Consider the following 17,328-nt stretch of genomic DNA (forward strand, 5'->3'; position numbering starts at 1 on the left):
CCACCCTTGATGACAGCTTTGCACACTCTTGGCATTCTCTCAGCCAGCTTCATGAGGTAGTCACCTGGGATGCATTTCAATTAACAGGTGTGCCTTGGTCAAAATTACACAAATGAACTTTTAACAAGAAAGAGAGTGATGGAGTGCTGCATCAGATGACCTAGCCTCCACAATCACACGATCTCAACCCAATTGAGATGGTTTAGGATGTAACAGAATTTCTAGTAGCAAGGATCAGACCAATGTGCAGCGTGGTAAGTGTCCATAATGATATATTTAATAAATCAACAAAACACTGAACAAAATAACAAAAGTACAAACAAACAACCGAAACAGTGCCGTATGATGAAAACACTAACACAGGATACAACCACCCACAAAACACAATAGAAAACAGGCTACCTAAATATGGCTCCCAATCAGAGACAATGACTGACACCTGCCTCTGATTGAGCACCATACTAGGCCAAACACATAGAAATATAACAACAGAACAAAACATAGAAAACAACAGAATGCCCACCGCAACTCACGCCCTGAGCAACTAAAATAAAGACATAAAAAAGGAACTAAGGTCAGAACGTGACATGGGATGAGTTGGACAGCAGAGTGAAGGAAAAGCAGCCAACAAGTGCTCAGCATATGTGGGAACTCCTTCAAGACTGTTAGAAAAGCATTCCAGGTGAAGCTGGTTGAGAGAATGCCAATAGTGTGCAAAGATGTCATCAAGGCAAAGGTTGGCTGCTTTGAAGAATCTATTTTTCTATTTGTTTAACATGTTTTTGGTTACTACATGATTCCATATGTGTTATTTCATAGTTTTGATGTCTTATATTATTCTAAGATGTAGAAAATAGTAAAAAAAAAAAACTGGAATGAGTAGGTGTGTCCAAAGTTTGACTGGTACTGTAATATATATATATATATATATATATATATATATATATATATATATATATATATATATATATATATATATATATATATATATATATATATATATATATATATATATAAAACAATACACATATCTAAAAGTTAAATAATTGAATTAAAAAATATATAACTATTAAGATGAGCAATGTCGGAGTCCTAATATTTCTATATTTCTTAATTCCATAATTTTACTTTCCGATGTGTGTATTGTTGTGAATTGATAGATATTACTGCACTGTTGGAGCAAGGAACACAAGCATTTTGCTACACCCGAAATAACATCTGCTAAATATGTGTACGCGACCAATAGAATTTAATTAGATTTTGACATAATGCTGTAATGTGTAATGGAGCCATTACTCCACTCCACTCCTGGCAGTAACTGTGATATTGTCTTGCATTGAAAGATAGGAGACCTATTAACGACTATCTATCTGGATGTTGATGAAGTTGAACGTGCTGTCGGTTCGGTTTATAAAGGACCAGTGGGGAGTGAAACAGTGAAGGAAGGAGTGAAGCATGGCTTCAATGGATCAATTACACAACATCCCTGGAGGAGCCCTGGACTTCCAACAGCCAGCCTCCCTACTACAGTAACTCTACTGACTGGTTGAGAGGAGATGAGGCCCCCAATGTCTGCTTTTGCTCAAGACACCTCTTCACAGTTTTTTCCACTTACAGCTCATAGTTATCAAGGAACATCTCACATTCCCTAAACCCATTAATGCCTTTGACAGTTTAGTTTACTACAAACTTTGCTGCTCAGAAGAGATCTTCCTATAGACACAAGTTGAGGAGCAAGGCCCCTATCATCTTACTTAACAGCAGCTTGAGGAGTTAAGTAGGAGATAATATGATAAATAGATCCCTCTCGTGTATTTGACTAAACCTGCTTGAAGACTTGAATAGCAAGAAACAGTCCCATGTTTGATCTCTTCAGTCTACAGATGTTGTTCTTGTTTCATCAACTTCGGTACAACTCTGCCACTTCCCTCTTTTTCTCAGAGTGCAGAGGACTAGTCTATCAGGCCTCAAATCTGGCAGCAGGCCTACACACAAGCTAGCAATCAGAGAAGCGATCCCTCACAAACCTACTAGGCATTTCCATCAGTCACTTCTTCCTCACTCCACTGACTCTGGGCTCATGGTCAAATAAGAAAAGTGACAAGCAAGGAAAGCAAGGTGCCAGATTACAAAATAAAGAAAGTCTATGTGCACCTGAAGGTTGGCTAGTGGAACTGAGAAGTCAGAAAACAGAGTGTGTGCTCTGCTACTCTATGGCCTCCATTAAGAATGACTGACTGAGTAGGAACCCCTTAATTAAGGTTAGAAAATATACAGTTAGTGAAATTAGGTGTAAAAGTCCCCAGGCATTTTAAACGAGAATGTGGCACACACATTTCACCTGAAACCAATGGTTATCCTACAGAAAGGACAGCCAAAGATCCCTTTATGGTTCTAGGTACCAACTGTTTCCATACCTTCCCTCTAACAGTAAAACACACCTTCTCCCACTTTGATGTAGATGTCCAGGGCAATCTTGAGTTCGGAGAAGGAGGTAACGGCTCTGTACTTCTTGGTGGCCCAGTTGAGGAGGTGCTCGTTGCCATGGGGAAGTACCTCCTTCTGAACATGACAGTGGAGGGAGAAGTTCCCTGGAGGGAAGTGGACATCAGATCCCCCAGATACCTGGAGGAAGGAGAGATACAACAATGTTATAGACAGTCAGTAAGAGAGACACCATGGCTTTACAAATACAGTACACTTTTCATCAAGAGACATAGCCCTGAGACATGGCTGTAGTGTGTTAGGAGTTATACTGTAGGAGTCTACAGCTATGTATCAGCACTACACAAGACACAGGGAATTTGACCACTGAGGTTTCAGATAGCTGGAGTTGAGAGACACAATGAGGTTACAGACAGATACTGTACATCAGAAGAAATAGCCTCAAGACATGGCTGTAGGCTGCTATGGCATTACAGTAGGTGTAATAAGACTCATAGTCAGTTATAGGAGTCTACAGCCTTGTCTCAGGACTAAAGGGACCACAGAGGGACATCACTTTGCCGGTGAGAGAAAAGAGCTGAAGGTAAGGATTCCACAGAATGTCTGTGATACAGTAGTTTTCTGTATGACACTATGGCCCGGTTTCCCAGCCACAGATAAAACCTAGTCCTGGACTAAATAGCAAGCTCAAAGGAGAATCTCCATTGGAAATTATTTTTAGTCTAGAACAAGGCTTAATTAGTGTCGAAAAAACCTGACCCTAGCTGGAACATTTGAAAATTGTGGGAGGCAACCCAGCTGTCTAGAGAGACTAAGGCTTAATCAGTGTGTGGGAAACCGGTGCTAAGAGACTACCTAAAGCATTATGGACCTAGGGAGACGAAACACAGAGATACCATAGGAACAGTAATATGGTGTGGGGATTTACAGTATCGGTATATCTAGTCCAGAGAGCAATAAGCATTGATTTAATATCATAGGGATGATTTTTGATAGTCTAATCTACATCAAATAACTTTTGATTACTTTTCGCAGTCTCCATTTCAGCTACTGAAGGAAATACATGTATAGAGTTACTGAGGACATAAAATGGTAAGCTACCACAAGGTAGCTGTGATTTACTGTTCAGAAGCTGTATTTTCTATTGGGCTCATGGAGTTAGTTTTCAAGACTTTCACTCACAACGACTTCTTCGTTGATAAAGATATGCACATAAAACTCAATTCTGTATTGATATGTTCATCCACTTTTTGGGAAAATAACAAATTCGAGACAATAAAAGTAAAGGCCTGCCTAGAGGCAAACAAAAAAAGACATGAACAGACCTTTCCAAAGTTAAAACTTCCATCTAAACTTTGCGCAAACACATCTTTCACACTCCATCCCCATTCATTATTTTAAGACCTCTCGCAATGTTCTCTCCTTATTTTCACACAAGGTCCCCTTGCACAATAAGGTGTCTGGTTTCTACTGTTTATATAACCTGTTATTGTGCGTAAGCAGTGTGCAGGGATTTATCAAAATCTGTCATGAATGTAGCTAGCAGATACACACACGCACGTGATTGCATATGCACAAACACTTATCTGTCTTCATCATAGGTAACACGTGTGCAAGATGCGCGTGTCTGTGTATGCATGCTCACACACACACACACACACACACACACACACACACACACACACACACACACACACAATAACTCAGAGGTACAAAAGAAAGAGGCAACTTTTATCAATGCAGTATGTTTGTTTGGCGTTGCCATTGGGGATCATCTCAAAGTAGATCATTTTGCCATATTAGAGCCGGCTGAGAGTGGGATGATACAATGAGACACAGCCTAAGCCTAGGTAGGTAAAAAAGTGTGAGAGCACAAAACCCAGCTGTAATATGCAGAGTCAAAAGAAGAAGAAGAAAATGTGAGCTGAGCCCACAATGAAATGCTGGTTTGTCTTCTGGCAGAAAGGGAAGGAGGGATTGAGGAAGGGATGGAGGGAAAGAGAGAAACTTGGCATGTGTGAGTGTGTGTGTGCATAGAACAGGGAGCAGAGAAAGAGAGAGAAGTAGAGAGAAAGCGAGACCACCCCTTTTGGTTCTTAATGGACCTCGACCCATATGCTTCATTTCAGAGGGATAAACATTCACATGCGCTGAAAAACCTACTACTGACTGTAGTACAACTGTGAGCAGGGCTGAGCATCCCAGGCCAGTCGGCGGCCCCAACACACAGTCTCGTCTAGATAGCCTACTTCATTATATTTCCATACTTGTCATTCTTATTACCAAGGCCTCCAATGTAAAGTGGGGGGCAGCTGACAACATGCTGCCTGGCAGGCCAAATTAAAACATTAACTCATAGAACTAAACTGATAGAGCGTAGTGCTGAATGGACCATTTCCCTAAAGCGTAGGTGGACATATAGGAGCATTTCGATCATTCACACTTTGATGCCTTCCCCAGATTTTGGTTAATAGGAATTTTCCAAAGAGGGGGGAGAGGAAAGCAAAAACACAAGAATCTACTGCAACGTTAGTTCATTTTTCAGATCATGGTGTCCATTTGTTTGTGTGAAAATTAGTTACATTATCTCTGTTATCTCTCCATCCCTATTTGGAGCTCCAGACAGAGAGGTTCTCCATTCCCCAAACACACACACACGCACGTACACAAACACACACACACACTAGCCAACACTATCTGCAACATCTGCCTGACCCCTGGCCTCTCCTCTCTATGTTCCTGGCATTGTCACCACAGATAATAAATTCCAAAACCAGGGAGACGAACACTGTCGAAGAATTCACCGCTACGTAGATATTTATTTTAAGTAATAACGTTTACTAAGACTATGGCAGGAAGGAAAGGAAAACTTAAGTGGAGAAAGATGGAGCACCATGCCATTGCCTGACTGCCTCACCTAAGCTATCAAATGTGAAATAGAGCAATGGAGGAACGCTGAGAAAAGAGAGGGAAGGAGGAAGAGGAGGGGGAAGATGAGGAAGAGGAAGGGGTTTACTTTGGGAAACCTTCCCAAGCTCAGCAGAGTTTATCAATTTAATTGTGGAAATATGACTGTAATTAGTCTTAAATAATTAGTGGGGGAAGCCTGAAACCCCAAATTAGCTCCAGGCCTTTACATGGTGATTTGACACCTCAATAATATGATATGGGAATATGAAAGAAGAGACTCGGAGAGACCCACTTTGGGACTCGACCAGTTAGCTGAGGGAAAGAGAGAGAGAAAGAAAGAGAGAGAGGAGGGCTTTTGAGATTTAAAAAAAATGGAATATATGAGTAATGTTTTTATCAAAGACTTGAAAGTTTGAAGAAAGTAATTGCCACGAGCATCCACTTTTACAAGAACACAAACTGTGAAGCCTGCACTTGCATGAGAACTGCTTGAAAATGTAAAAGCAATGCTATTCTTAATTTTTCCACTCCCAGAGTATCAACAATACTTCAACGTAGTGCTATATGCATAGACATCAATGACTGACACAATGGGACGATTAACTCAATGATTCATACAATACACAGAACATACATTTTTGTCTTTATATTGTCCCTACTGTCATAGGCATGTACGCTACTCGTTGCCTTGTGTTTCTTATCACCCCGTTCTCCCTGAAAAGAGAAGAGGAGGATATGACTAAACGTGCAGAGAGAGAAAGGGCCTTATTCCTAAACTTGATCCCTGAACACATAAATCATTGTTGTTTATATTTCCTCTGCTCACAAACAGACCCAGACAGACAGACAAACAGACTAGCTTAGTCCTGGGCTCGCTGTATCATGACTTAACACCTAACGCACCAAAGCATGGCCTGTCTGTCTGTCTGGCCTCTTTCTGTCTGTCTGGCCTCTTTCTGTCTGTCTGGCCTCTTTCTGTCGGTCTGGAATCAGCTCAGGTCCGCACTCAGAGGTGAGCGCCGGGGAACTTTGCAAAGCCAAAAGATAACCTCATTCTACCTAACTGAGCATGGAGTTAATCTCCAATGAGGAGTTCTTGGGCAGTTCAAAGCCAAATTTAAGGCTACTTGAGTATAACCAGGGATGGAACTCTAGTCTGGAACATTTTCTATAAGCCCAATATGAAAAATACTACCCTCTGGCAAGCTAGCTAGCCTAATTTCCATGGGTATAACACAATTGGAAGGGTCATATCTGTTGAAAAAGCATTTGGCATCCTCAACTGTTCAGCAGAACATGCAACGTGACACAATTAAAAACTACCCACACTTTCAAAGAGATTTTTCGACAATCCACTGATGTCTACCTAACAGCCATAGAGAGCTAAGCCTGCTTACTGTAACATTGGTCCCTTGCTTCTCTCCGCAAAGTTTAAAACCCAACAATAACATGTGCATGCTGCCCAGTACCCTGCATGGTCTGTGGCGTTTTAAAAGCATATTTGCCTGTGGTTGGTTTCCTGGCCTCTCTGCCTATGTGTGTGAGTCTACATATTACTTCCATATGTGCCAGTTGTGGTGAGGGGAGAGGAGAGACGCCATGCCAAATGTTTTATATTCATTATCAGAGAGCTGCAATCCTACTACCTAAGCAACACCCACAGTAAAGCACAACCTGAGAAAATACCATGTCTGTTTGGAGAGACAGAGAGGGGATGTGAGATAATAGGAGCGTGCTCTAATGCAGATTATATAAATGTGATAAATGCTTTTGTGGGTGATTTGATCTGCTCTCTCAAGACTGGCTCCAGGATAGCTAATCAAACTCTGTGTGTGTGTGTGTGTGTGCGCGTGTGTGTGTGTGTGTGTGTGTGTGTACTGGCAGGGAGAGCTGTTGCGTAGAAAACAACACCATCTGTCTCTGCATCAAAGCCAATATTGGGCTGGCCATGGTTCCAATTAACAATTACATAGATCGAGAGAGAGAGAGAGAGAGAGAGAGAGAGAGAGAGAGAGATGAAAGAAAGAGATACAGAGAAAGACAGAGACATAGAAAGATAGATGAGTAGAGAAAAGAAAGAAAGAGAGCGAGCGAGAACAAGACAGAGAGAAGAAGATAGAGAGAGCGAGAGAAAAAGAAAGAGAACAAAGGGAACGAGATTTGCACATCATAACACACTGTGCATAGCCATAATATGACATTTGAAATGTGTCTATTCCTTTGAAACTTGTGAGTATAATGTTAATGAGTATAATGTTAATTTTCTATTGTTTATTTAACTTTTGTTTATTATTTATTTCACTTGCTTTGGCAATGTAAACATATTTCCCATGCCAATAAAGCCCTTTGAATTGAATTGAATGGGAGAGAGAGGGGGGAGAGGGATTTAAAGAGAGACAAAAAGGAAAAAGATAGATAGTTGATGTGAGCCATGACCACCCTTTCAAAGCTCTTCATGACTACAGACGTGTGTGCTACGGATCGGTAGTCATTTAGGCAGGTTCCCTTGGTGTTCTTGGGCACAGGGACTATGGTGGTCTGCTTAAAACATGTTGGTATTACAGACTCGGTCAGGGATAGGTTGAACATGTCAGTGAAGACACTTGCCAATTGGTCAGCGCATGCTCGGAGTACAGGTCTTGGTAATCCGTCTGGCCCTGGGCCTTATGAATGTTGACCTCTATAGAGAGAGTGATCACACAGTCGTCCGGAACTGCTGGTGTTCTCATTCAGTGTTGCATGCCTCGAAGCATGCATAAAAGTAATTTAGCTCGTCTGGTAGGCTTATGTCACTGGGCAGCTCACAACTGTGCTTCCCTTTGTAGTCTGTAACAGTTTGCAAGCCCTGCCACATCCGGCGAGCTTTGGAGCCGGTGTAGTAGGATTCAATCTTAGTCCTGTATTGCCTGTTTGATGGTTCGTAGGAAGGCATAGCGGGATTTCTAATAAGCTTCCTGGTCAGAGTCCCACCCCTTGAAATTGGCAGCTCTACCCTTTAGCTCAGTGCGAATGTTACCTGTAATCCATGGCTTCTGGTTGGGGTATGTACGTATGGTCACTGTGGGGACGACGTCATCAATGCACTTATTGATAAAGCCAGTGACTGATGTGGTGTACTCCTCAATGCCATCGGAATAATCCCGGAACATATTCCAGTCGGTGCTAGTAAAAAACACTCCTGTAGCTTAGCATCTGCGTCATCTGACCACTTCCGTATGTATTGGTACTTCGTGCTTTAGTTGTTGCTTGTCAATAGGAATCAGGAAGATAGAGTTATGCTCAGATTTGCCAAATGGAGGGAGAGCTTTGTATGCATCTCTGTGTGTGGAGTAAAGGTGGTCTATAGTTTTTTTCCCTCTTGTTGCACATGTAACATGCTGGTAGAAATTAGGTAAAATGGATTTAAGTTTGCCTGCATTAAAGTCCCCGGCCACTAGGAGCGTCGCCTCTGCATGAGCATTGTCTTGTTTTCTTATGGCCTTATAAAGCTTGTTGAGTGTGGTCTTATTGCCAGCATCGGTTTGTGGTGGTAAATAGACAGCTACGAAAAGTATAGATGAAAAATAGTAAATAGTGTGGTCTACAGCTTATCTACCTCAGGCGAGCAAAACCTCAAGACTTCATTAATATTATATTTCGTGCACCAGCTGTTATTGACAAATAGAAAGACAGCCAACCCTTGTTTTACCGGAGACAGCTGTTCTATCTTGTCGATGCACGGAGAACCCAGCCATCTCTATGTTATCCATGTTGTCATTCAGACACAACTCAGTGAAACGGGACAGTTAATGTCCCATTGGTAGGATAGGCTTAAATCGGATCTCATCCAGTTTATTATCCAATGATTGCATGTTGGCTAATAGGTCTGATAGTAGAGGTGGGTTACTCACTCGCCATCTGATTCTTACAAGGCACCCTGACCTATGACCATTATACAGTGTCTCTGTCTCTTCTTCATGCGAATGACGGGGATTTGGGCCTTGTCCGGTGTCTGAAGTAAATCCTTCGCATTAGACTCATTAAAGAAAAAATCTTTGTTCAGTACGAGGTGAGTAATCGCTGTTCTGATATCCAGAAGCTCTTTTCGGTCATAAGAGAATAAGTTACACATAACATGGAAAAAACACACACAATAGCACAATTGGTTACGAGCCCGTAAAACGGCAGCCATCTCCTCTGGCGTCATTAATCAATTCACACACCAAGTTCAAATAATGTAATAAAAGAAAGAAAAGAGAGGGAAAATGAGGAAGACTTGGCAAACAGAGAGAGAGCACATTCCAACATCTAAACTTTACAATGTTGCTCCATCAAAAGGCCAGAGAGAACAGAGATGTGTTTCAGATCAAACTAGTCAAACAAAGAGGCACGATAACACCATATGCAATAGAGACACAGACAAAGTCATACAGCCAACTTCCCTAAAGACATGGAAACATGCCCTCTTTTGGATTGTAATTGTTCCCTCCTGAAATGACATTGGCTTGATTTGCTGTGTCCATCTTTCATTTCATGTTAGAATTGGTATTCTTTCATTACTCAGTACTTCTGATTGACAGGGAGTGTTGCGGAGCATGTTTACCAACAGAATGTCTGGATTTTAAAAGGCTGGAGGTTAGGAGGGTGCAGTGGGCCAACAGCAACAGTGGGTTTACCAGACAGAGCAGGGCTAAACTGCAACGGTTCCAGGGCCCATCCGTGTCTGTCTGTGGACCCTAGAATGGGGGACCAGGAAATGAGGCCTTGGCAGAGCTGATCAAGTGTGTGTTTGTGTGTGTGTGTGTTTGTGTGTGTGTGTGTGTGTGCATGTGTGTGTGTGTGTGTGTGTGTGTGTAGCAGGGCTGATGCATGGCCCATTAGCCCCAGGAAACAAGCTCTCTAATGGGGGAACAGCGTAAAGAAGGCCTGGGTCGAGGTGTTACTATAGTTTCTATTACTCCATATATCCACCACACAGCACCTTCTCTCCAACTCTCTGGAAGCTGCTAGCTGTCTCCACTAGCTCAGCCCTCACAATGTCATAGTGTTTGTGTCAGACAGACAGTCAGACCAGTGAGAGTATGATGAGGCAAGTGTGGCTCTAGTCATGAGGATGGTGCTTTAAGCAGGGGAGATGTGGCTGCATGCAGTATGATGGGGTTTATCCTCCTCCTCCTCCTCCTCCTCTTCCTCCTCCTCCTCCACATCCTCCTACAGGACAAACAGGCAGAGTGAAGCACCGACAGTGTGCGGGACAGGAAGAGTCTCGTTGTCCAGTCATTGTGTGTCTGGGTTCCATGGTGGCATGTTAACGAGGCGTCCCGGTGGAGCTAACCTGAACCTGAGGAGAGCAGAGGCTCCTGGGTACCTGAACCTGAGGATAGCAGAGGCTCCTGGGTACCTGAACCAGAGGAGAGCAGAGGCTCCTGGGTACCTGAACCTGAGGAGAGCAGAGGCTCCTGGGTACCTGAAACTGAGGCAGGCAGAGGCTCCTGGGAATCTGGTTATGGCTAAGTGCAGACAGGCTAACAGATAGGATGTACAAGGCATCTCGATCTGCGCACAGCCAGAGGGCCTGGAGCTGTCACTCAAACACACAACCCAACACTTACCTTACTTTGCCATAGCTAAGGACCAGAGTGGAACTCCACAGACAGACTGCTAATCTGGTACAGTCACTTCATTGTTAGAGTGAATGTGTCTGAATAGGACTCACATATGACTCAAGTGTATATGTGTAGCTTGCCAAGGCCATTAAGAAAATCTCACATAAACTATTTAGATGAAAATGACAAAATCTGTTTATGTGAATATATGATACTGAGGGTACATTCAAGTATCCCTGAACAGTAGCACTGTCACCAGGGAGGAGTCCTATCCCCTTCCCTCTTCACAGTGGGAAAGATCCCATGTCTAACAAATAAAATCAAATTTTATTGGTCACATACACATGGTTAGCAGATGTTAATGCGAGTGTAGTGAAATGCTTGTGCTTCTAGTTCCGACCGTGCAGTAATACAGTAATATCTAACAAGAAATCTAACAATTTCACAAGAACTACCTTATACCCACAAGTGTAAAGGAATGATTAAGAATATGTACATACAGTGGGGCAAAAAAGTATTTAGTCAGCCACCAATTGTGCAAGTTCTCCCACTTAAAAAGATGAGAGAGGCCTGTAATATTCATCATAGGTACACTTCAACTATGACAGACAAAATCAGAAAAAAAATCAAGAAAATCACATTGTAGGATTTTTAATGAATTTATTTGCAATTATGGTGGAAAATAAGTATTTGGTCACCTACAAACAAGCAAGATTTCTGTCTCTCACAGACCTGTAACTTCTTCTTTAAGAGGCTCCTCCTCTGTCCTCCACTCGTTACCTGTATTAATGGCACCTGTTTGAACTTGTTATCAGTATAAAAGACACCTGTCTACAACCTCAAATAGTCACACTCCAAACTCCACTATGGCCAAGACCAAAGAGCTGTCAAAGGACACCAGAAACAAAATTGTAGACCTGCACCAGACTGGGAAGACTGAATCTGCAATAGGTAAGCAGCTTGGTTTGAAGAAATCAACTGTGGGAGCAATTATTAGGAAATGGAAGACATACAAGACCACTGATAGACCACTCGATCTGGGGCTCCACGCAAGATCTCACGCCATGGGGTCAAAATGATCACAAGAACGGTGAGTAAAAATCCCAGAACCACACGGGGGGACCTAGTGAATGACCTGCAGAGACCTGGGACCAAAGTAACAAAGCCTACCATCAGTAACACACTACGCCGCCAGGGACTCAAATCCTGCAGTGCCAGACGTGTCCCCCTGCTTAAGCCAGTACATGTCCAGGCCCGTCTGAAGTTTGCTAGAGAGCATTTGGATGATCCAGAAGAAGATTGGGAGAATGTCATATGGAACCAAAATATAACTTTTTGGTAAAAACTCAACTCGTCGTTTTTGGAGGACAAAGAATGCTGAGTTGCATCCAAAGAACACAATACCTACTGTGAAGCATGGGGGTGGAAACATCATGCTTTGGGGCTGTTTTTCTGCAAAGTGACCAGGACGACTGATCCGTGTAAAGGAAAGAATGAATGGGGCCATGTATCGTGAGATTTTGAGTGAAAACCTCCTTCCATCAGCAAGGGCATTGAAGATGAAACGTAGCTGGGTCTTTCAGCATGACAATGATCCCAAACACACCGCCCGGGCAACAAAGGAGTGGCTTCGTAAGAAGCATTTCAAGGTCCTGGAGTGGCTTAGCCAGTCTCCAGATCTCAACCCCATAGAAAATCTTTGGAGGGAGTTGAAAGTCCATGTTGCCCAGCAACAGCCCCAAAACATCACTGCTCTAGAGGAGATCTGCATGGAGGAATGGGCCAAAATACCAGCAACAGTGTGTGAAAACCTTGTGAAGACTTACAGAAAACGTTTGACCTGTCATTGCCAACAAAGGGTATAAAACAAAGTATTGAGATAAACTTTTGTTATTGACCAAATACTTATTTTCCACCATAATTTGCAAATAAATTCATTAAAAATCCTACAATGTGATTTTCTGGATTTTTTCCCCCTCATTTTGTCTGTCATAGTTGAAATGTACCTATGATGAAAATTACAGGCCTCTCTCATCTTTTTAAGTGGGAGAACTTGCACAATTGGTGGCTGACTAAATACTTTTTTGCCCCACTGTATAAATATATGGATGAGCGATGGCCGAACGGCATAGGAAAGAAGGAGTAGATGGTATAGAGTACAGTATATACATATGAGATGAGTAATGTAGGGTATGTAAACATTATATAAAGTGGCATAGTTTAAAGTGACTAGTGATACATTTATTACATCCAATTTTTTATTATTAAAGTGGCTAGAGATTGAGTCTGTATGGTGGCAGAAGCCACTCAATGTTAGTGATGGCTGTTTAACAGTCTGATGGCCTTGAGATAAAAGCTGTTTTTCAGTCTCTCGGTCCCAGCTTTGATGCACCTGTACTGACCTCGCCATCTGGATGATAGCGGGGTGAACAAGCAGTGGCTCGGGTGGTTGTTGTCCTTGATGATCTTTTTGGCCTTCCTGTGACATCGGGTGGTGTAGGTGTCCTGGAGGGCAGGAGGTTTGCCCCCAGTGATGCGTTGTGCAGACCTCACTACCCTCTGGAGAGCCTAACGGTTGTGGGCGGAGCAGTTGCCATACCAGGCGGTGATACAGCCCGACAGGATGCTCTCGATTGTGCATCTGTAAAGGTTTGTGAGTTTTTGGTGACAAGCCACATTTTTTCAGCCTCCTGAGGTTGAAGAGGCACTGTTGCGCCTTCTTCACCACGCTGTCTGTGTGGGTGGACAATTTCAGTTTGTCCGTGATGTGTACGCCGAGGAACTTAAAACTTTCCACCTTCTCCACTACTGTCCCGTCGATGTGGATAGGGGGGTGCTCCCTCTGCTGTTTCCTGAAGTCCACGATCATCTTCTTTGTTTTGTTGACGTTGAGTGTGAGGTTATTTTCCTGACACCACACTCTGAGGGCCCTCACCTCAAAGTCCAGGACCCAATTGCACAGGGCGGGGTCGAGACCCAGGGTCTCGAGCTTAATGACATGTTTGGGGGTTACTATCGTATTAAATGCTGAGCTGTAATCGATGAACAGCATTCTTACATAGGTATTACTCTTGTCCAGATGGGTTAGGGCAGTGTGCAGTGTGGTTGCGATTGCGTCATCTGTGGACCTATTGGGGCGGTAAGCAAATTGGAGTTGGTCTAGAGTGTCAGGTAGGGTGGAGGTGATATGATCCTTGACTAGTCTCTCAAAGCACTTCATGATGACAGAAGTCAGTGCTTCGGGGCGATAATCGTTTAGCTCAGTTACCTTAGCTTTCTTGGGAACAGGAACAATGGTGGCCCTCTTGAAGCATGTGGAAACAGCAGACTGGGATAGGGATTGATTGAATATGTCCCAAAACACGAGCCAGCTGGTCTGCGCATGCTCTGAGGACGCGGCTGGGGATGCCATCTGGGCCGGCAGCCTTGCCAAGGTTAACACGTTTAAATTGTTTTATTCACGGTTGCCTTGGTGAAGGAGAGCCCGCAGGTTTTGGTAGCGGGCCGTGTCAGTGGCACGTGTCAGTCCTCAAAGCGAGCAAAGAAGTTGTTTAGTTTGTATGGGAGCAAGACATCAGTGTCCACGACGGGGCTGGTTTTCTTTTTGTAGTCCGTGATTGACTGTAGACTCTGCCACATACATCTCGTGTCTGAGCTGTTGAATTGCGACTCTACTTTGTCTCTATAGCTTAGCTTGTTTGATTGCCTTGCAGAGGGAATAGCTACTGTTTGTATTTGGTCATGTTTCCGGTCGCCTTGCCATGATTAAAAGCAGTGGTTTTGCGCGAATGCTGCCATCAATCCACGGTTTCTGGTTGGCGAAGGATTTAATGGTCACCGTGGGTACCACATCACCGATGCACTTGCTAATAAACTCACTCACCGAATCAGCGTATACATCAATGCTAACCGGAACATATCCCAGTCCACGTGATCGAAGCATTCTTGAAGCGTGGAATCAGATTGGTTGGACCAGCGTTGAATAGACCTCAGCACGGGCATTTCCTGTTTGAGTTTCTGTCTGTAGTCTAGGAGCAACAAAATGGAGTCGTGGTCAGATTTGCCGAAAGGAGGGCGAGGGAGGGCTTTGATTGCGTTGCGGAAATTAGAGTAGCAATGATCCAGGGTGTTGCCAGCCCGGGTCGCACATTCAATATGCTGATAAAATTTAGGGAGCCTTGTTTTCAAATTAGCCTTGTTAAAATCCCCAGCTACAATAAATGCAGGTGTCCATTTCCTTTTACATAGAGTCCAATGAAGTTCTTTCAGGGCCATTGAGGTGTCTGCTTGGGGGGATATACACGGCTGTAATTATGATCGTAGAGAATTCTCTTGGTAGATAATGCTGTCAGCATTTGATCGTAAGGAATTCTAGGTCAGGTGAACAAAAGGACTTGAGTTCCTGTATGTTGTTATGATCACACCACGACTCGTTAATCATAAGGCATACACCCCCTCCCTTCTTCTTACCAGAGAGATGTTTGTTTCTGTCGGCGCGATGCGCGAAGAAACCGGGTGGCTGTACTGACTCTGATAACGTATCCCGAGTGAGCCATGTTTCCGTGAAACAAAGAATGTTACAATCTCTGATGTCTCTCTGGAAGGCAACTCTTGCTCGAATTTCGTCTACCTTGTTGTCAAGAGACTGGACATTGGCGAGTAGTATACTCGGGAGCGGTGGGCGGTGTGCCCGTCTACGGAGCCTGACCAGAAGACCGCTCCTTCTGCCCCGGCGTTGTTTTGGGTCGCCTACTGGGATCCGATCCATTGTCCTGGATGGTGGTCCAAACAGAGGATCTGCTTCGGGAATGTCGTATTCCTGGTCGTAATGTTGGTAAGTTGACGTTGCTCCAATAGTTTCTCCCGGCTGTATGTAATAAGACTTAAGATTTCCTGGGGTAACAGTGTAAGATATACATGTTAGATACACTATAGCATAAAGCCTAGTACTGTACTGTAGGCTGTGGGCTGGGCTTCATGACTGCTGTCAGCTGTTATATGTCTGATGAGGAGACTCTGTTGACCTGCTAATGGCTCCCTCCGAGACCGCGTCCCAAATTACACCTTATTCCCATATAGTGTACTACTTTTGATCAGAGCCCAGACTACGTATAGGTAATATGTTTCCATTTGGGACACAGCTCTAACTGCATGTAGAATTACAGCTCTAAAAACAGAAGCAGCCTGGATGCACATTCATCTGAATAAACTACGTCAATCTGGCATGGAAATATTTCCACTTAGTACAGGAAATAACTCAATTAAAAAGGGAGCCTGGTATGTAGGTTGTTATGCTGTGTGATGTATTCACTAGGGGTGTCCGGGTGAAACCTGAGTCTGTGGTTAAGACAGATGGGTCTGTTGTATACCTGGGTTCAAATACTATTTCAAATATTTCTAATTATTTTAGCATTTGCTTTTGCCTGCCTGGAGCGACAGATGGGAAGGGTTTTCACTTTTGCCCCTATTCTATTGGTTCCATTGTGCCTGGCAAACTCAATCAAGCCCAGCTGATGTATTTGAAATTATTTCAAATAGTGTTTGAACCCAGGTCTGGTGTGCGATATGGCTAAATAATGGTTTCTCTGCTCAAAGTGGATGGATGTTAGCACGTCAGCTAGGTAGCTTCACATGACCACAATAATCCCACTCAACACAGAGGTGATGACGGAGATCTCGCTCTTCTCATTGCCGAAGAAGACCAAGTTCTTTTCACTGCCGAAGGTCGGATTTCAGGCTAAGCCTCTCTCTGAGAGACTGAATTTGGCTATATCTGTTATAAATGTAAAATGTTTTAGCCGTAAAGGATTTAGGTTGTGGCTTTATTGCTGAAGCTCAGCTCTCTCAGTGATCAAAATAAAGATGGCTTAATATATTTTTTAAAGACCCTGTGCATGTGCGGTGTGCGTCAATGAGTGTCTGTTTGTGTGTGTGTTCGTGCATGAATGCGTGCATGTGTGTTGTGTGTGCATTTATGTGGGTGTGCCCATGCATCTGTATGGGCTCTGGTTTTCATGGTAGGATGTTTTGCATGCAATGAGAACACATAACCACCACATCTGGAAATAATATGGAGTATGAATGCCATTCTTGCAGAATGCTATGGTGTTAACTCACATTTGACAATGATTATTTCAAAAGAACCGCAAGCTACATGAAAGTTTTCACAGCATATATGGAAATGTAGGTGTTGAGTGTACAGATCCAGACAGGCTTACAGTGTAGAGCAGCATGTTGAGTTAAACCATGTACATGTAGGCCTGTTGCTCTCATTTCTCTCAGATGTTCTCATGTGATACCCCACTGTAAGGTGTGTGTGTTTTCGTGATGGAAGGGAGGGACGATGGGAGGGGAGGGAGGGATTATCAGTCAGACTGGAAAACAATAA

At 43.3% G+C, this 17,328-nt stretch overlaps 1 protein-coding gene across 2 annotated transcripts in view; it reads right to left on the reverse strand.

Annotated features, from left to right (window-relative positions):
• Window positions 1-17,328, reverse strand: part of LOC110524600 (transforming growth factor beta receptor type 3) — a 134,551-nt gene that overhangs the window by 47,801 nt on the left and 69,422 nt on the right. For both annotated transcript variants that reach the window (XM_021604412.3, XM_021604413.3), the window contains exon 5: window positions 2,442-2,625. In XM_021604412.3, the coding sequence (XP_021460087.3) occupies window positions 2,442-2,625 (184 nt within the window). The remainder of the gene's footprint in view (window positions 1-2,441; window positions 2,626-17,328) is intronic.

This window comes from Oncorhynchus mykiss, chromosome 5 (genome assembly GCF_057628025.1).
Source record: "Oncorhynchus mykiss isolate SJ-2025 chromosome 5, ASM5762802v1, whole genome shotgun sequence".
NCBI classification, from domain to species: domain Eukaryota; kingdom Metazoa; phylum Chordata; class Actinopteri; order Salmoniformes; family Salmonidae; genus Oncorhynchus; species Oncorhynchus mykiss.